The 20958-nt window shown below is 34.6% G+C and overlaps 1 protein-coding gene across 5 annotated transcripts; it reads right to left on the bottom strand.

Annotated features, from left to right (window-relative positions):
* Positions 1–419: 419 nt before the first annotated feature.
* LOC120779148 (probable sodium/potassium/calcium exchanger CG1090) lies at positions 420–20658 on the bottom strand. 5 transcript variants are annotated; one of them, XM_040111382.1, is made up of 7 exons: positions 20631–20658; positions 7729–7974; positions 7123–7653; positions 5947–6958; positions 3188–3376; positions 1704–1741; positions 420–1644 (listed from the first exon to the last, which is right to left on the bottom strand). In XM_040111382.1, exons 1-6 carry the CDS (start codon positions 20652–20654, stop codon positions 1731–1733), a joined length of 2013 nt encoding a protein of 670 aa, XP_039967316.1. In that variant the 5' UTR covers positions 20655–20658; the 3' UTR covers positions 420–1644; positions 1704–1730. The 5 variants fall into 5 exon arrangements, with proteins under 5 accessions (XP_039967316.1, XP_039967308.1, XP_039967300.1 ...); XM_040111374.1 differs by having other exon boundaries at positions 420–1623; XM_040111366.1 differs by having other exon boundaries at positions 420–1741; positions 20631–20657.
* Between the last annotated feature and the right edge of the window lie 300 nt (positions 20659–20958).

Here is a 20958-nt window from a genome sequence, read left to right as displayed (position 1 = left end):
ATAAAAGTGTATCATGCCTTATAATCATATTTTTTACAAAGCGTTGAACATTTTTTTCTCTGGCCAAAACCGAAGGGTGAATTTCTAAATGCATATTTTATTTTATTTTCGAAATTTTCACAGAAGATACATTTTTCATTTATTTTTTTTTATTTGTTTCAAATATATTTCGAAATTGTTTTTTTTTTTTTTAATTTTTAAAAGTTGTGTTAATAAAAAAAAATAAATTTACATTTTTTTGGAACTTTTTAAATACTTTATTAATAAAAAAATAAATTTATAACATTTTCTTTTGTAATATTTGAAATATTTTGTTAATAAAAAAAATTAAATTTATAACAAACATTTTTTTTTGTAATATTTCAAATATTTTGTTAATAAAAAAAATTAAATTTATAAAAAACATGTTGTTTGTAAGTTTTAAAATATTTTATTAATAAAAAAAATAAAATATATAATTTGAAATACTCGTTTTTCATTAGTTCATTCTTTAAACTAAAATTAAAGTATTTTTCGTAATAATAAAAAATATATCTAACAAATATTAGCTTTTATATATCTACATATATAAGAACTGTTTAAGAGATGACCTCAAAAAGAGTCATTTGAAGCGCATTGTTATTATAGCTTTCATTTTAGACATTTTACGTTAGGAGTATTACTTGCATTAGGTCAATATTTTTCATATACATATATGAATTTATATTATACATAGTATTATATAACTTGTTGCTTCGTGCGATGTAAAAACGTATGTACTAACATTTTACTTTTACGAATTGGTTTGTATATTAAAATGTTGTTGTAAATATGGTGCCGTGCTAATATGGTATATGCTATCTTTTCGTTTCATTTTAATTTTTAGCTATTTTTATAATTGTTTATATTTTCATCATAATTTCTTTGAGTTTGTCTCGTATGTTTCTGCCATACCTGGAAGTTTTTCAGTGGAGGCGCCAGAAGGAGAGGAAGAGGAGCAGATTGTGTAGGTTTCATACAGTAAGATATATTCAAGTAATTATATATTTTCAGCTAGTTAACAAGTCGAGTTTAACGTTACGTGCATTAACAAATCAACGCCAACACGACTACAAGTTCTTCACAATCACCCTGTATTTGACTATTTCATTGCGTTGAGTGCACGGCTGTTGCCGTTTAATTGATAATGGCGAGAATTGTTAGTTATGCAGCCGTTAATCTGTATATCTATGTATGTATGAGTGCCAGTGTGTCAGCATCTGTCCAGTATGCACCGGTAGGTAATGAGATCTGTAGCTTAAAGTTTGATGCAGACTCGCTGTACTTGGCACATGTACTTGAGTACAATAACTGTTTGTTTGTTTTTTTTTTTTGTATTTTTTGCATAAGTATGCGGTTGTGGTTGTGTTCTGTGCCAGTTGCTCATGTGAAGACATGAAATCAAAACGTGGAGTTAACTTAACAAATGCATTTGTCCAGCTTCGCAACACAGCCGCTCAGCAACGTAACAAAATCCAAATCGCTTGGCTTACACACATACAAATAAGTAGATGTGCATGTAAGCTGCACTTTGTTTTGCTGCTTCTTAGACTGCGAAACCTTCTTGATGTCGACCCATTTATTTATTGAACTTATGTAGTGTATCTGTAAATAAATAGCTTCGTCCTGTGAATGCTTGATTTGGTATTATCTTGTGTTTTCAGCTTCCTCTGTGTTGTACCTACATTCATAATACAGCCACATTGATTTTTCTAATATTCACCTGAAAATGTGAAAAATAAAATGATTAATAATGTGAATTTGCCGCCAATGTATGCAATATGATCAAATTTGACCTGGATTGGTTCATTTAAACTACGCGTGCAAACCAAATTGAAAAAAAATCTTTGCTTGGTAGAACCTATTTTATGTTTGTTTGAAGCTCGATCTCCTTGTGTCAATTAGTTAACAAACGCTTGTCAGCTGTTTTTTTATGTCGCGAAAAGATTTTTCGGCGGTTTTTACCATTGAAAAAGTTAACAACAAATTCCCGAAATTTTGTGTTTCCAATGGCTTCACGGAATCATTGAAAATGTTTTGTGGAGTCTACTTTATTACGAACATAAGCATTTGAATGGCACCAAGCATTCAATGACGGTCGTTAAGTCATCTAAAACTTGTCTCTTACAGTCGGCCATACACCTATGATAATGACGATAACTTCGAATAGCTTAAAGAAACAGTGCTTGTTGTCATCAGAAAGAAAACAGAGGTTATCTCATTAATCGATTTAACACACTTTGGTTAGAGTTTTGGTATAAAGCTTGACAATGCTGGACTCGCACCAAAAGTCCTGAATCGTGTGCAAAAACGTTGTCAAGTAGAGTTCCCCAAAACGGTGACAACATAACTAGGCACCCAACGCTCAAATTACTGGTGACGACACGTGTAACTCATTATCGATCAAAACAGAGCCGAAACCGAAGAAGAAATTTGCTGAATGCATTAAAGGCCTTTCCAGTCGAAGTTTTTAACAAGTGTATAGAAAATTGAATTAAGTGTTGACATATTTGCATTGCCTATTTTAAAGCCGAAAATAAAGATTTGTATTGAAATTACAACTGACCGAGGTGGAGCTTTTGGCGCAAACGCAGCAGAAGAATTCCGCCGGGCCCGGATTAGACCAAATGCCAGCACAAGTCAGGTGGATACGGAGCAACCTTACTGCAAGGCAAGCTTATACTAAGACTTACCGATCTAAAGAAGGTTAGGTCTTTGAAATAACAGCCTTTGGCCGCATAAAATCCGGATCAATTCAGGTGCGAGAAACGAGAATTCCCCAGCTTCGTTCCGGATACTCTAGAAAGTTAAACTCCTGCTTATCCAGAATAGATCCTGATATATCTAATATATGTATGTCCAGCGTGCAATGAATTCCGCATGACACTGGCCACCTCTTTGCATGCCCTGCTAACCCTACTCATCTGACACCTTTCTTCCTTTGGTCCGATCCCGTCGAAACAGAACGTTTCCTGGGCCTACCGTTGGATGGCGTCGACGACAACTTATATAACCGTAACCACCCTATAGGGGATTAGGTACCCGTTAAAACACAAATTAAATTTGTGTATTCAATTTGTGTTGAAATACATGAAAATGCCATTTTTTTGTCCGTCTTGGTCAAATTTGTCAAATGGAATATAAATAAGATGCTTGTAAGTATATTTACTGGCGCATTCCGGTGGGTTCATGTAACCAAATACGTTCAACTCATACAGCGAGGCCAATGTGATGAAGCACAAGTACCAAATCATCAGTATAATGCCTAGTCGTTTGTCCAATTTCCAGCCGTTCAAATGTGTGGACATAATGAGAAAGATGACCGTCGAGAAGAGCGATAAGGTGGAGTATGCCAAGCCTGTGAAAGAGAGCATACAAAATTTGTTTCAAATATTTTCTTTAGATGTGGTGTATCGAAAATACATTTACCATAAAAATCGAATACTAATAATACAACCATAAATGTGAAGAAAAAATCGAAAAATCTACGATCGGTCATAAAAACTACTGTGTAATTCAAAAGATTTTTACTTGTATGTAGTCAGTGTTCATTGAAAAGCATTACAGTATAATTATATAAGTATATAGTCGAAGTCTCTCCATTGCTTGTCTTTTATTAGTTTATTTATCACTTTGCTATAAATGAACCCATAATTCATTGAGCTTTCGGTTCCGAATATATTGTTCTTTATGTTGATACCATTAAAGTCAGTCACGCATCAAAATTTGTCACTTTGGTTAACAAATAGCTCTACTATGAATGGTATATAACAGCCAGCATCAGCATTTGTTATTCAAAAATTTTTCTGTTGGTGGTATACGAGTCCAATATCAATAAATGGGCATAACTGGTTGATCTACTAAAAGCTTATCCGATCAGTGTAGAAGACAACTTGAAAGAATTACTCTTAGTAATCTAGTCAACGCATCTTTGAAACAATTTTGGTCATCTAGTTTTGTTGTTTTGGCAGTGAAGGAGAGATGGGGGAGAGCGGAGACATTTCCCCCCAGGCTATACAGTGCTCTTCAAAAATATTTTGCGTTTTTCTTTCAACACTTGAATCATTCCCTGGTGACCAGGGTTTCTTTCTACGCTACTATGTTTTGGTATTGTAAGTCATGATCAGATTTTAGAAATGCAAGTTTAGTAAAATGTCTTTTGGATTAATATACAAAAAATGTAACTTGGACCACAATAAAATCAAGATTTTAACCCTTAACTCGAGGAGTAAAAAGATTAGGTTAATTTAGGATTTTTTTTCTAACCTGTACAGTTCCTCTATAAACTTTCCACTCGAAATAATTATACTGTAATATTATATATATATATATACTATAAGTTATATAGTCTGATACATATTATTGGTTTTTAATTAAATAAGATAATTGTAAAAGTTGTGTAAATATTAAAAAAACTTGAGTAATAAAATTTGTTTTTTTATTTAAAGTGATTTATGCAGCTAAATAGTTATTGTGTTTCAAACAAATTGCAAAAAACCCAGTGCACAAAAATCAAATTGTTACGGAATTTAATTAACGTTAATTATTTTTACTTTTATATAAACTTTAAGAATCTAATTTTGTAATAATTAAAAATTCTTAATGATATTTAAATTTTTTTATTCAACAACGCTGCAGGAAAATACCATATTACATGAAAGCTTATACGTACATATGTCTAAATGCTTCACGCCTATCAGCAAGATATTATTTTTTTTTTTCAATTATCTTGATGAAATTCATATTTTACAATAATTTGGATCGCTGGGCTTCCAAACCAATCGCATGTGCTAATGAACTCTTTTGATTCGCTTATTTCTGAGTTTTGTATTTTCATTGAATAATTGAAACGTTTTGATTTCTGGTAAATTTTTCACTGTTAGTCTTGTTTTAGACAATATTCCTACAATAATTTGACCAAAATAAATCAAATTATCTTCATCAACTCAAGCTGGCCTACATTTCTTTAAATATTGCTACAGATTACTTGAAGAGAAAACCGACAAAAAGTGCTTGAAATATAGGTTTAGCTCCAATATTTACTGTATGTCATTCTTAAAGCATGTGGCTGTGCATGTGGCTGCAACTTTTTAAAAAGTTCTAAAAGAAAATACCATTTAGCATTTTAATGAGTTCCTCAATTAGTTTAAAATAATGATTTCGATTCTTCGATTTCGAATTTCGGCTTATTTTGGAACAATTTTATGATTCTAACTAATCTGCTTTTAAGTTGATTATATTTTTTATATTATTATGTTTTCAATATATCTTTTAATTTCCTGCAGGGTCTGTGAATGTACTCTTAATACTAATTATGTGAATCATAATTTATTAGTTTTTTAAATAACTGCTTAATGAAGACAATTCACGAAATATACATAATAATTTATATTGAAATAAATTCTAATTGATTCAATTGTGTTGCTTTCAGAATTGATTTAGAATGATAATTTTTAGAAAAAATACTATAATGGTAGCCAACAAATTTTTAAACTTGAATGTAAAATTTGCCAAATATTAAATACAAACTCCTATTGTTAACAAGAAAGAACATTAATGAACGTTAATGAGCTTTTAAGTAGAAGTGTGTTGAAAATTGATTTTATTTTAATTATGAAGAAAACATTTAATTGTCAAACACATACAGTTAAAATTCATAAGCTACTTAAGTGTGTGCTTTTAGAGTTGTGTGTAGTTTATACATAAATATGCATTAATTGAAATATTCCATACATACATATGCACAATTCTGACCTTAATCATCACTCCAGCATCGGAATTGGTTTTTTCTTAAGTACTTAGTAGTTTCACATACGTATATAAGTACATATTTACATTACATATGTAAATACACATGTACATATATACATATATTTCATGTGAACACACATAGAATTCGGTAATTATATGCCAAGTATATATACATACCTTTCGAGATGACATTGACGTGCGAGCCAGGCTTTATAATGGCCGTTTGTATAAACCACGGAAGACCTAAGCACACTAGGATATCAAAGACATTCGAGCCGATCGCATTCGATACGGCCATATCGCCGAAGCCTTCTTTGATTACCGCTATTGAGCTTAGGGCATCGGGTACAGATACACCAGCAGCCACAAATGTCAATCCCATAACCGTGTCTGGTATGGCCAATGTTGAACCAATCACGGTTATCATCCAAACCATAAAATATGAATAGAACGAGATCCATATCATCGATACGATAAAAGTGAATGGATACCAATTACGGTACTTTTCGGTGCGACAATCTGGCATAGTTTTCTGGCATAAATAATGTATGGGATAGACGACATACCAGGCAATCAGTGTTGGAAGTCCGCCTTCCGTGGGACGTTCCAATGGATTGGGGCGTGCCTCTTTCGATTTATCAGCTGATTTATAATATTCAACACCAGCTGGTTGCGGTTTACCTACACTCGGTTTGCTGCCGTCACCATTTGTGTTTGTTTGTGTGACGACGGCATCCGGTTGATCGGGATTATAAGCCATATTATCTTGTCCCGAACCGGGTCCAGAGGCGTAGAACGTATTCGTGCCCCAGTCATCTTCGCCGGGCGGTTGGCCGTATCTAACACTGACTCCCACTGGATTTGTCGACGGTTCATCGCCCCAAGCGGCGTTTGGATCCCAACTGGTATTTGATTCTCCATAGCTTTGGTAATCGCTTGTTGCCTGTTGCTGTTGCTGTGAACCAGATGCACCGTCTTGTGTAAGGCTTGTTTGCTGTTGTTGCTGCTGAGTGCCTTGTGTATATGAGTTATCCGGCATGTTCTTATATGTCACCAACGATGATTGCTCTTCCTTTGTGGGTAACTTGAATGGTAGATTTAACGACAAAGCCCAACGCTCCAGTTCCGTATTGAAATGTAGCGCCACACAATATCCCACATAACACAGCAACATGAAGACGGACTCGTACTGTAAAAGAAAACAAAAATTAACGCATTTATATTGAGTTTATACACAATTTCGAATAAACATAGTAGATAATATTTTTTGAATTATACATATATTCGAGTCAGAGGATTTCATATTTTAGTGGGTGTATGTCTTTCGAATACTATATAGTTTGATCTACTTACGCAAGATATAACGTCATTAAAGATGATAATCAGCATCACTAATATCGAGAGACTATAGAAGAAGCAATCACGCACCAATGGCCACCAATTCAGTTGACACACAGTGCCAGAGCATAGTGCACAGACCGATATTACAAACATGATATTGAACACCGCCGAGCCAATAACGCCGCTTATGCCGATATCGTCCTTCGCAAAAAATACACCAATCACTACCGTTGCCAATTCGGGCGCAGAACTACCCGCTGCCATGAAAGTAGCACCCGCTACATCGGGTGACAACTTCAATTCTTCACACAGGCGATCCAAACTGGCGACAAAGTATTCATCACAAACGATAGCCAAACCGAAGAATGTAAAAATGGCAACGAGTACGTGAATGATGAGTCCACCATGCTGACGTGCCCATTTACCCATCAATGGCTGAGGAAATTGTTCGATAGCGGGCGGGGTACAATTGCGTTTTGGTCGCCAAGTGGGTACGGCGTGTTTGGCAGCAGCGTGTGTGGCTTCTGTTGTCATAACAGTACTCTAAAATTAAGTTAAAAATGAGTATAGAAGTAGATGCTTGTATATGAAAAATTTTTGGTAATCCAAGAATCTTACCTCCGTTGTAGTTAAAGAACTGAGCGTACTATCCATCACATCGGTGTCCGCAAGATCACTATCTGAGGGTTCATTGCCGCCTGTCTCACCTACTCCGCTATCCCCTTCTTCTTGCAAATTCTCGGGATTAAACATACTTTCCGTTCTTCCCTCACTCTTGGCCGAGTAGACACTAACACAGTAGTAAATAAGGAACAATAGTCCCATATTCCACATACGTGCTCGACGGCTTCTTCTTCGGACAATCTGTGAATTGAAGTGATCGGAATAATAAATGTACTTTTGAAAAACTGGATTTAAATGGGTGAAATTCCGCAGTATATAAGCGAGTTATAGATCCGTCTTAAATATTAATAGAACTGAAACTAGATTAAGGGGTTCCACTCCGAATTTTTGGTATCAACGATGAGTTATATAAAAAAATGAATTATTTTTTAACTCGAAAACGAAATGGAGAGCTTGAGAGTTAGTCGGAGTCTGATAACCAATATTCTTAATATGCTACTTTGAGACTGAATTTCTGTCCAAGAAATTCCAAATTTGAAAAGAAACAATACCAAACCGCCGAGAATATTTCTTATTCTAACGTTACTAAAAAATTCATCAGCCGTTTGAGAAAACTTTATAATAAAATGAAATAATCGTGTCACTTCTTTATAGTTTTCTCATTTTTTAAAAGTCTGTAAATGCGGATGATTCAATAAGGAAGAAATGGGGAGACTGATAAATTTATGACATTTAATATAACATACTTCTATGTATATATATATATATATATACATATATATTCTTTATTATTGTATTCTTCAGCACCTAATTTGAAGTTATAACAATTTGTTTTAACTGAAATTTCCATATGCTCAGCACAAGCATGTATGGTATTGTGAGGTGGTTCATACAAATATTGAATGATTTCGAAAAATGACTGTCTAAAGTTTTGGTATTTTTTAATGGCCCTAATACCTTTACCACTATCTCATACAAATAAACAAGTTAAATGACTAAGAGTACTAGGTACGAACCAACAGTGGAACTTGCGATACCGCAAATTGCATACTGACGCTGAAGCCTAGTCAAATGATTTCCGCTTCGTAATCCGATACATTCAGTTATTTACCACATATAGTTAAATTTTACTTTTTGTGATTTTTTTCATCGAATATGAATGCATTTGTTTTATTGCAATTCGGGGTCAGTCAACTTTTCTAGACATGGGAAAATAAGTTCATAAATAAAGTATTATTTACAGAAAACCTGTGTTTATGAGTATGCTAATATATGTAAGTATGTACATATGTACATTGTATATGTCCAGAGAGTCGAAGTGAATTTGCATACTCATAGTATCGTCACAGCTGTTTTGAACGAGATCTACCCAGTACTTCGAGCGCATTAATTAGCTTTTTCATGCCTTTGAAAATTTGCAAGTATGTTTATAAATGTAGATATTTGTTATAAGATAATAGGGAAGACTCAGTCAGTTGATATATAATTTCTTTAATTTAATTCCTAAAAATGAATATTTGGGTCGATTACTGCGGGAAGATAAATGAGAACTGACAGCACGAGGCTTCTTACGGATATTAGCTATGACCGTCAAATTAGGTGAGGTTAACACAAATAGCTCTATTTTGTAGAACCAAGAATGCATCTTACAATAAATTTCTTAAACAGTTTAGACATTTGAGTTTCACTATATGAGCTTATGGAGAAATAGAGACTTCGCGAACCCTATTCATAACTTACAGCAAATCGTTACATGGTGAGAACATGGTAAGCGAGTATGTGTGAAGATTATAGATTCAGAAGCACTTACTTTGTTATATTTTTTTCTTTCTGACAGTAATTATGGTGCATTAAACGAATTATATAGTAAAGAAAAAACGGTACAAGTTAATTTCGATTTCAAGAGTCCTTTCAGAACATGATGGATCCCCAAGATCGAAACTGCTATAACGAAATTTTGCTAACTAATTTTGGCATTGAAGTTCAGTCCGTACATCACATAATTTTCACCTTACTCGAACTGCATTTTTATCTTTTTGATAGTAAAACAGTAAAATATGCCGAAAATGCGGTTTAAGAACTTTTATTGGGCATAGTGGGACTATTCAAAAATTATTTAGAAATTTTTTTACAAACGAACTTTACTATATCAGCTATTCAAAGATATAACGGTAAAACGGTTAAGTGTTAAGTTGGCTGCGACAGAATGCAATAAGATCAACTGTTGTCATCAAACGAAATTACTTAGTGAACGACCCGATATTTGTCATATGACGGCATTATATAAAGCATCGAGCAGGTCAATAATCCTCTGAAAGAAATAGGATCAGTTAGTCATTTATTCGACTGAGACAAATAGCTTGATAGGAAGGCACTTGAGGCCAGCTCTAACGATGGTTAAGACAAGTATATGGAAATTGAATTAGGTGTTGGCATCCTTGTATTGGATACGTATTAGAATACATGAAAATTTATTTTTTTATTTTCAGATCAGACTAATTGAACAAAGTCACCACCATTTGTAGCGCTAATATCCCATCATGTGCCAGTAAAACCGCTACAAATCGATCTTTCCCAAAACAAACACTATTGAACCACCAGTCTTATTTTCGTTATATTGAATAAATATATCAGTCCTCAATGAGATATTGAATCAAAATATGTATAGCTTAAGTAAAGTTTATCTCATGTTGCATGAGTAATTTTGCTCCGCGCAGTTAAAATACTTAATTTAAATACACGGACGCATTAGTATTTTGCTCATCACGTGATTCTTAATATTGCTTTAAAGTCTTTACAGTGTTTAAGTAGAAATAACAGAGGATGATAAAGGCAGGAAAAACTTGGGAACAGTGACAAATATGAAACTACAGAGAAGATAGTAACCGCACGTGCAATGAATTATATATACATATGTATATTTATATACAGATGTATATATGTAAGCATGTATGCATAACTGCATGGGGGCGTCTCACCCATTGGGAACGACGACACATCGTCTGTGTGAATCGTCGTCTACGGCCAGCAATGGTAGTGGTGGTGTGCTCGATGACTGTGGTTATGATGGCGGTGACGACAGCGCTGGCATTCGTGTTGCCTTCAGCATTACTATATGTTGCGTTGTTAGCACCGCTGTAGGTTCAACATTGGCATTTACACACTTTATCGATTTACAGTTTTCTTTAGCCGACTCGTTGGAACGAGACGCTAGCAGGACAGCGAGAACACAAAACACAAAATAATGAACAACAAGAAACGACACAAAAAAATATATTTGTATATATAGAATACTATATGGTGAGTACGTATGTATGTATGCGTGAGCTTTACTTATATTTTGGCAGCGTCAGGTTAGGGAGATGGCCTCTGCCGGTTACTTTGACTGCTTTTGCTGCATGCAATAGCAGAAGGACCTGCGACAAGCGGCCCTCCACAGTAATAAGCGCCAAGTAATGACAATTTCAGTTAGAAAGGGCGCTTCTAAGCTTTTATAAGTGTGTGCTACATAAAATTTTTCATTTGGAATTTATGTCAATCGACGGATGACTTAATAAATGTGATAACTTCAGCGACGCCAACTTAAATCAACAAATCAAAGAATTCATTTCGACTTGTATTCACTTATATGCGAGTAAACATGTAATTGTATGTGTATGTATGTGTGTTGAAGTACGCAATGCGCAAGGATGCAAAGATGACGTAGATGCGCACAGATACACATATAAATATATATTCTCTATATACACACATAAATAGTAATATGTACATGTATGCTCATATAATAATAATATATAATATATGTATGTATATATAAATGAATGTATGTATATAGTAGATAAAAATTTGCTAGAATTCTGGCGACTGCTTACATCATACAAATTCGCAATGTAACCGTTTCAACTAAACAAATACAATAAATCGACTGGCAAAACGACGTCATTCAGTTTATGTGTCACTGCACGGGTTCTATTGGCGCCAGACACTTTCGTGGGTCTCTATTACCCAATTTTCCCAAAACCACAGTTATCACTTCACAGTAAACGAATGTCCCAATGCAGTGGTTAAGTCGCATATATGTACATACATATTGGCAACAGTGTCTCACGAATGTGTTCACAGAAAACTTGTTTTGTTAAGTGACAATATTCTTTTTGTAAGTTTCTCTTTTCATGTATGTAAAAATAACAAACTTTTACTTTTTTTCCATATGTAAAATATAATAAATCAATCCATATACGGATCAATCAATCTATATACGGATGTTGAACGGAATTTTTTTTTATTTTCATTACAACTTAGTTTGACCAAAAAATTAGTTTTTTATTCAAAGTCTAAAAAAAAATATTTTTCTTATTTGCTTTGTTCAAAAACAAGATTAATATATGTACTAACGGAATATGTTTGGTTTTTTAATTTTAGATGAACCAACAATAAGTTATGCTGTCCACGTCGAGAGCACTTTTTTTTGTGGTCTCAACGGCTGAATTTTCAACATTTTTATATCAAAACTTCAGAAGATATTGCTTAAGTATGTACCTATGATATGAAATATTATATTTTTGAAATATGTGCTTGCCTACATTAAAAAAAATCCTAAAAATACCTTTTTTTTACCTCTGAAACCCACCTAACACCTTAAGAAATACTAAAATTTGTTCATACTATAATCGATTTTTCAAATATTTTTTGAGTAACAGTCGTTCAGTTCAATCAGCTCCATCTGCTTAACTATAAAATAATAGTTTATCAAAAAAACTTGTTTCAAATTTGATTTGTCGGAGATAAATGATCCGGTCACTATAATTGTTTTAGACTGTTCTGTACAAATTTCTCTTAAAAATTAACTTCCAGTTTTTGTTCCGGCCAATCAAAGAATTTTAGCAGACCAAAAACTACCAAAATTTAGGGTAAAATTCAACTTTTTTTTAAATTCCGCCATTTTGTAAATTTTTATTTTTTCATAAAGTAGTTGGTAAAGTAGGGTTTTATCTCACCAAATATGAAGATATTTCCATTAAGCTTAGTGAGAATGAATGCTGGAGAAAGTTGGAGGTGCTGACGTAAGTTTTTCCCTGATAAGTAATACATATGTTCAGAACACCCAGAGGCAAATGATGAAGACCCTACTATTTTTTATAGTAGGAGGAAGCATCGGAAGTCGGAGTGCGGGACTTTAATCAGCTAAACCTACTCTCATCTCATGTCACTCCCACGCGACCGCTGGACAACTTCATGGGAGAGAAGAAGATATTTAAGTCTCTACCATACAAAGTGTATATGTATGTATATAAATCATCAACTGAGCGATATACATAAGTAATTCTAGCAATTTTCATCTGTGAGTCCATGAATTATTGTATTAGTCCCTTAAGTTTTGAGATATCGATCTGATTATAACACACGTTTTTTTTCTTCAAAGATCCAGTGCTATTCACCAATTTGTGAACTTGTGGACTTGTAAATGATGTATTAGAGCTTTGGTGTAGCCAAAGTTAACGTTTATTTTCTATTTTTTTGCTGAACGTAGGATAAAATATGTAAGCAAAGTGAGTGCTTTCAATAAATAAAAGTACATTTTAGAAATTTTTCATTTCTGAATGCTATTTCCTTTATATTTGCTGAAAATATTTAGAAACCACTGTAAGCAAACACACACACATATCTGCAGTTCTATAAATTTATCACCTTTCATTTATAAAATTGCGTAAATATATATTTTCTAGGTATTGATATACATATGTACATACATATTTATACATATTTTTAAGCATGTGCGAATTTATTACGTAAATATGTTTTTCAACATTTTTTCGATGGTTTGCTGCTCATTTACCGCCTGCCTACCGTCAATCAAAGCAATCAGCTAAACAAAAACACAGTGCAATTGTTTTGATTTGATCTCAATTTTTATTCAACTTGGCTTAGAGGTACACATACATACATACACACTCGTACAATGATGCAACTGCCTTTTGTGCAAAATATTCAAAGCGAATTTCAACCGTGGCTGCGCGTTATTAAAACTCATGCATACCCACATACACATGTTTGTGTGTGTGTGTGTTTGTGTTTATGTAGTTATGCTATTTATAGTAAGCTCAATGGTATCTATGAAGAAAACGTAGTATACTTTGCGGGGCAGGCTTACAGGTAGGAAATGAAAATGAACAAATATAAAGAACAACAACGTATGTGTGTGTGTATTTATGTGTACTTTTGGTGTGCGATTGTTAACGGCATTTACAACACACACTTGTGTACGTTTCTGTGTGTATTTGTATGGAATTGTGTACTTGAGCGCGCGGCAGTGTGGTGAAAAGCAAAGGCAAGGTGGTGCATCTCAACGGCTGTATATAGTATAACGGCAAATTAGGCGCCGTAGCGCGATACACAGCTACTGCTTGTGAGTGTGTGTGAATGCCGTTTTCATTGTAGTAAATTCTACTTTGCCTATTACATATTATTTCTTTCGTTTTTCGTTTGCGACTCGTACTAACCATTTTGTATTGTTTTTTTGTTTTTGTGGCTGCTTGTGGTGTTGTTGTAGTTGTCGCGATTATTTGAGCTTTGTCTCTAAAGCCCTATTGTTATTTTGATTGTTTCCTCAAAGGATATTCGCACAGCTTACGCCTGCTTAACTTCGTGCTTGCAATATTAAACGCGTTTATCTTATTTTCACTGTCACTTGCATTTGCACTTTTCAGTCTTTTATGATTTTAAATCACACATATATGTGTGTATGTGTGTGTGTGACGATTTACACTGTTGTGTATATAATAGCTAACGAGGTGATGGCATTAAAATAGCACATTACATTCGTATAAATATTTGCTAATAAAAAAGTGAAACACTGTTGTTTTCCCGACGTTCTTTTCGTTGTATTTTTCGTCCGATTTTCACTCGGTCAGAATGTATGTATGTCTCGCTCGATTCGATTATTCAGACTCCACTTGTACCGCGATTAGCACCATTTACGTTGTCACTGAAGAGGTTTTCGTCGCAGCCCTTTCTTCCTGTATACACTTTTTTCTTTTCGCTCTCCCGTTTTTGTTTTTATTATATCATTTTCATTATTTTTCTGTATTTTTTTTTTGGTTTTTTTTCGGTGTGACACACAACTGCAATCGTGTGATGGCAGCGTAGAAGTGGGTGTTCGTTTGGGTGGTTGGGCGCTGTGGTGGTGGCGTTACAGTTTTCAGATACACAGAATATTATGTTGTTGCGTATTTGCAGCAGAAGCAGAAGGAAGAATAAAATTTCAAGTTGTTCGTTGAAAATTTTTCGTATACGCAAGAGCCTCACTACTTTTCAGGCGTAGAACAACATTTCATTTCACACTCTATTGCAAAGAATTATTGACTTGCTTGTTTTTAATTGCACTATATTATGTTTTGCTATTTTTTAATTACACTAAATTTATTCAGTTTCCGTTTATCTTCAATAATAACACATAGTGGCCAAGAGTGCGACCGTCCTTCCAGCAAGGGAAGACCGTAGAATTGTACTGAGTTTTCACCACCGCATCGATTGTCACGACGGCACCGCTGGTGTGCTACTGCTAAGCGACTGTTCGTGCATTGCCCGCGGTGGTACAAGTTGGCGCTGTTGGGGCCAAAGCTGTCGTTGATGCGACAATTGAATTTTTTTTATTTAAGCTAAATTAAACTTAAAATCTTCCAACACTAGGATATGACACAATGTTATCGGTAGCACAAGAGATATACAACTGCAACATCATCTATTGACAAAATGCGAAATCACTTTTTCGACTACCCAATATTTCGAAACCACTTAATAGATTTTCGGAAAAATTTCTTAAGTTCTACAGTGGAAAGAATTGCTTTCGACTACAGCATGAACTATATAACTTTACGAACCATCAAGCATCGCAAGTTTTGAATTTACAGAGTTTTCGATGCCAATTAATAACCTGTGCAAGCATAAATCAATTTAGATCACTATAATCACATCGGCTATAAAATATTTTCGCGCTTAATCGTCGATGCTTATTTCATACATGACTTTTTTTTTCAATTTCAAGGTTATACCTTCAGCGCTGATGTCACATGAGAATAAAAACCTCTTCCTCCAAATACTAATAGCAATGTTTCTAAATTTAGAATATCGGCGATGAAATAAATTTTTTAATCTTCAAAGACTTTTATTGTGATGAGAAAATATTTCTAGTACTTGTATTGTTCGGAATTGTTTCCTAACTTTAGACTAGAACAAAAAATGCTTAACACATTCTACCCGGCAGATTTTATCTATGCTTCTATACATTGTGTGCACAATATGACAAGATGATGTGCCTACAACAAATATAAATTTATAATTCCCCAATCTATTTTATTTTAGCACTGTGCCTCTTTATGGTTTCCAAATTAAAAATATAAATATTTGTGGACCACCGGTGGTCCACACCGTATAAAAATAGTTAAATTGTTTCAATATTTTAAAGATCGCTTTAATATTAATATATGTATAAATATACTTATAGGGTTAATTAATAAATTAAAAAATATAAAATAGTAAAACAAATATTCTTAAATTTTTAAAGAAATCAAAAATAAGCCAGCTGTTTTAAGAAATGCTTTTGTGAATGTTTTTATAGCTTTAGTTCAACGGGTTCTTTATTATACTCTTGCAACCCATTGGCGGGGTATTATAGTTTTGTTCACCCAGTGGCGTAGCTACAACTTCGGGCGCCCGGGGCCAAGGATGTTCTGCCGCCCCCTTTTATCTACCTACCTACAAGTTTCATGGGGTGGTTCGAACAAAAGTGAATTTTTACAAAATATCTTCGATATTAAGTATATAAAATTCAGGAACTAGAAGCCACGCAAATTCTGAAGTTCCAAAATCACAATACGTTTTTTGAGGAAATTGATAGTAAATTTATGAGACATCTTGTTAAAAGCTATAGAAAAAACCCATTTTCGCCCTATATCTTGTACACTTTTGACACGATTAGCAGAATTTTTGCCCGCATTGGAGTTTTTAAATACCATTTTTGAAAATTTGGAGAAATAAAATAATTTGTTACATTCAAAGCACGTCGCGACGACAGAGTAAAAATAGAGATACTGTTTTTTTGTCACTCCTACGTCGCAATGTGTCGCTCTCACAGTTTGCCTATGCTTCAACTGTGACATATCCGTTGGTTTCTCAAAATATGTTCGGTTAAAGAAAGTATGGAATTTTTTGTCTGTACAGGAGGCTTGTTACAAATGTTTCTTGAAAATGGAAAAAAATCATTCAAAAAACGAATCCACACACGTACTAACTTAAGCACGAAGAAAATTTGTTGAAGTATTTTTCTGAATATTAAAAAACAGCGAAGATCGTTTTGCCGCCCCCAAGACGTTGCGCCCGGGACGACAGCCCCCTTCGCCGCCCCCTTACTAAGCCACTGTGTTCACCTCACGGTTGTATGTATCACCTAAAACTAAGTGAGATAGATATAGGGTTGTATATATATAAATGAACAGGAAACCAGAAAAGTGGAAACTTGAAGAAAAATTTAAATATCTTGATGAAACTTGGAATGCGGGTTTCTTAGTAAAAAAAAATACGAGTTGGTAGATAACCGTAAGTGGACTACTGCCACGCCCTCAAATCGCCTTTAAAGTGCCATAACTAAACACCAAATTAAGATATAAAATTGTAATTTGATACAGGGGATCGCAGTAGCAAGGGGCACCTGTGTGAAAAGAAGGCGGTGCCCCGCCCTCTAATAAGTTTAATGTACATATCTCCTTAACTACTAAAGCTGCAATAACGAAATTTGCTGATGGCAAATATTATAAGAACTTCTATGGATAGTATGAAAATTGATGTAATCGGAATTTGGCTCTGCTTACTCCCCATATAACAGTACTGCTCGAAACTACTAAAAGCACAATAAGTCAGTAACTAATTACGCCAGAGACATTAAATTTTACCTCCGAAATAGTGGAGAAGGCTTTATGGGAGCCGGTTTGAAAATTGGACGATGGGCGTGGAACCGCCCACTTTTGGTGAAATCACATATCTCGGGACCCGTCCAACCGATTTCGACTAAACTAAGTACGTGGCATTTTTCTCATATTCCTATGTCCCACTGTAAAATCGGACTACAACCACGCCTACTTCTCATATAACACAGTTTTAAATTCCATTTGATTCTTTCACTTTCCATTACACAAATCAGGAAGCAATTGATATAAAGGGATAAAACTTTACACTAATTAAATTTCTTTTAAAGCATGCCACCTTATGACCAATAATTTCTCAAATCCAATCAAAACTGGTCAAGCCCCTAGGTACCGAATATGTGGACCCCAGTATCTATAGTTGACTTTTGACCGAAAATATTATCAATGTGTGAGATATATAAATGCAATTCATACAGAGTCTTCTCCTGATAATAGTATATATGTGTGTCAAAATTGGGTTGAATTGGACCAATACTTCTCTGAGCGCCCATACACCTATATAAAGATTTTCGAACTTCCAGGTGACTTTATGCTGGATATATCGGCCAATATTTGAGTTATCTCAATGAAAATTACAGCCCATGTTTTACTCATAACGGTATATCTTTGTGCCTAAAATAGATAAAATTAGGCGAAAACTTGACCTGACCCCCATTTAACTATTACCAGGATTTTCGAACATCCGGCTGACTTTTTTACTATATTAATAGATGAAATCGGGTCAATACTCTTCCAACACCCATATTCTACGTATGATGATTTTCGTGTTTGTGAAAAATCGTGTGCCGAATTTGTCGGTTAGTGGCTTTAAAGAATTTTCATAGATGGTATGAATTAAAAAATCTCGAAAAGTATAAATGATAGCGATTTTGACCTCTAACCTTTTTAGCAGCAAATAAAATTTCGTACAAGTTTGTGATGAATATGTTTTCTATAGCTCTTGTCATTTACGAGATATATACAAAAAAAATGCGAATTTAATGGAAAAATTAGGTTTAGAGCCCCTTACTACCTCGCCGGTGTGAGTTACGACTTTGTTGCACTGGGCACTTTTGTAGAGTGAACAATTCTGAGAAATATGCGTCTAACGTCAAAGCGATGCCATAAAATACCTCTGATCTGTAGGAATTTAAAGATAAAAAATCACGATTGTAGAGTATTTTCTATGGAAAATTTTTACATGCCTTTGTCCAGTTCTTAATGCTAATATTAAGGACTAAAATTTTCAGGGAATTTTTTTAGGGTATTTCCAAGGAAATTTCGTGACGGGACTGAAAAAACTTAATAGTTAAAAAAACACGCTAATGTACATATGTATATATCAAATTGTTCCGATAAAACCGATCCTCTGGTTGATCGCGGATATTTGTTGTTGTTTTGATAGTAGGTAAGGAGTGCTGCTGTGGGTCCACTTGGCGGTTGCGCCATTTTGATTCACTTTCTTGGGACTGTGATACTTTTGCTTTCTCGTTTCATGTTTGCGCTAAGCCATTTGGTGCTCTCAATAAAACTACTTACATCTGTGATGTTTTTTATGGACAACCATTCAAGTGTTTTCCAGATGGGTACCATGTATTGCGTATTCCCTTCTAGCTTGTATTTGCGGCAAATATTGTTATATGTTTTTATTATTGTTATATAATGTATAAAATTATGAATAAGTGGAGTTGACCCGTCAGTGAGTTTAAAACTTCTTTAAAATGGTTTACTACGATGGAGTTAAGAAGTGGCGTCGATAAACCTAACAATGGCGCATGGCTTTAGTGTAGAGTCTTTCTCTATATCTAGTTAGCTAAAACAAGTAAGAAAGAACTAAGTTTTGGTGCAACCGGGCATTTTATAATCTTGCAACTAGCAGGAATTAATGGCGTTTAGTGAGTCGGTCGGTTTGGTTATCAAAGAGAGTAAAGTTCTAACGGCCCACTGTGCCCATAACCAGAATTATGTAGGCGGTTCTTTACCGATAAAGAAGAATAAAATGTGCACTTAAGTGAGTATGTCTGTAGCTATTGATATAACTACCAACTATTGCATTAGATTGCCTCCTAATGCCATTTAAACGCCTTAAAAGCGAAAACCAACAAGCTCTGCCACCTAACTATTTAGAATGATAATAATGGTGACAAAACCACAATGCAAAATTGACATCATAAATTAAAATTACTTCCACCCTTCTTCACCTTAGCATTTGTGGAAAACTAGATAGCCAAATGTCCTTAGCCTTAACAAATATGTGTAAGTGTATGTATGTGTGCGTTACTACCGGATTCGGCCACGGGGGGATGAATATTTAGCGCTGTTCAGGAGTACCTTGGCTTTCTGCGACGATTTGTAACAATTCCGATCGCAACAACCAGAATGAGTATTTAGCAGAATGCGATTGTACCGAATATCAACCACAAAAATAAAATAGCGAAACTCATAGACAAAAAGGCGACGCATACAATAATAAAATGAAATACCAGTGGAAAAAGGGGCGAGTACGTAACCATCAACACGATTATTCCGCATAAAATAAATTGATTCCTGCTAAAAGTCAAAAGATACTCTCGCCGAGGGGTGCTGCCCACAAACACACACTTTGGCACTTACAAACATACACACACGTATAATCATATACCTAAAAGAACTCTCGATCACTATAAATTTGTCCACAATAAGTTCCTTTATTGAGATCTCAAAAGGATTGCCGTTGCCTCATTCTGCTGCACAAACACCCTCTTGCCATTCACAATGCTCTGCGCCGCTCGTCTGTTTGCTGCTTTCTTAAGCGAAGTACACTCTTGAGTGGCATTCTTCATACATATGGAAAGACAATACGTATCGCTCGCACAAAGAAGTCCTCTTCCAAATGCATTGAGCATCTGTGCGCTGACATTTCGATTAAACAATATGATCGGCACTGATCGTACTTACCTGAAGATGTCGATGCATATCCATAAATGCACTGCGTATGGGATATATGTATATTTGTGTTTCGAATAACGCTTTGACACCTCTATGACTTTTTCTATGCACATCTCGGCATATAAATAAATTATTGTGGACGCATCCCGGCAGGCTATTGTCCCTAAATAAAATGTGTGTCAAAAATTACGCATGTGGTTACATAAGCACATATACATACATATATATGTTTGTCAGTGTTCTTCTCTCCCGTTCCCTGCCAGACATATTGGCGTTGTCAACAAGATTTGCACGGTCACTTTGATATCGATTTCAAACAATTTATTTAGCTCCTACT

The sequence above is a fragment of the Bactrocera tryoni genome, chromosome 1 (genome assembly GCF_016617805.1).
Source record: "Bactrocera tryoni isolate S06 chromosome 1, CSIRO_BtryS06_freeze2, whole genome shotgun sequence".
Lineage (NCBI taxonomy): Eukaryota > Metazoa > Arthropoda > Insecta > Diptera > Tephritidae > Bactrocera > Bactrocera tryoni.
The sequence above is the reverse complement of the archived record's forward strand: the minus strand, read 5'-3'. Positions and strand labels throughout refer to the sequence as shown.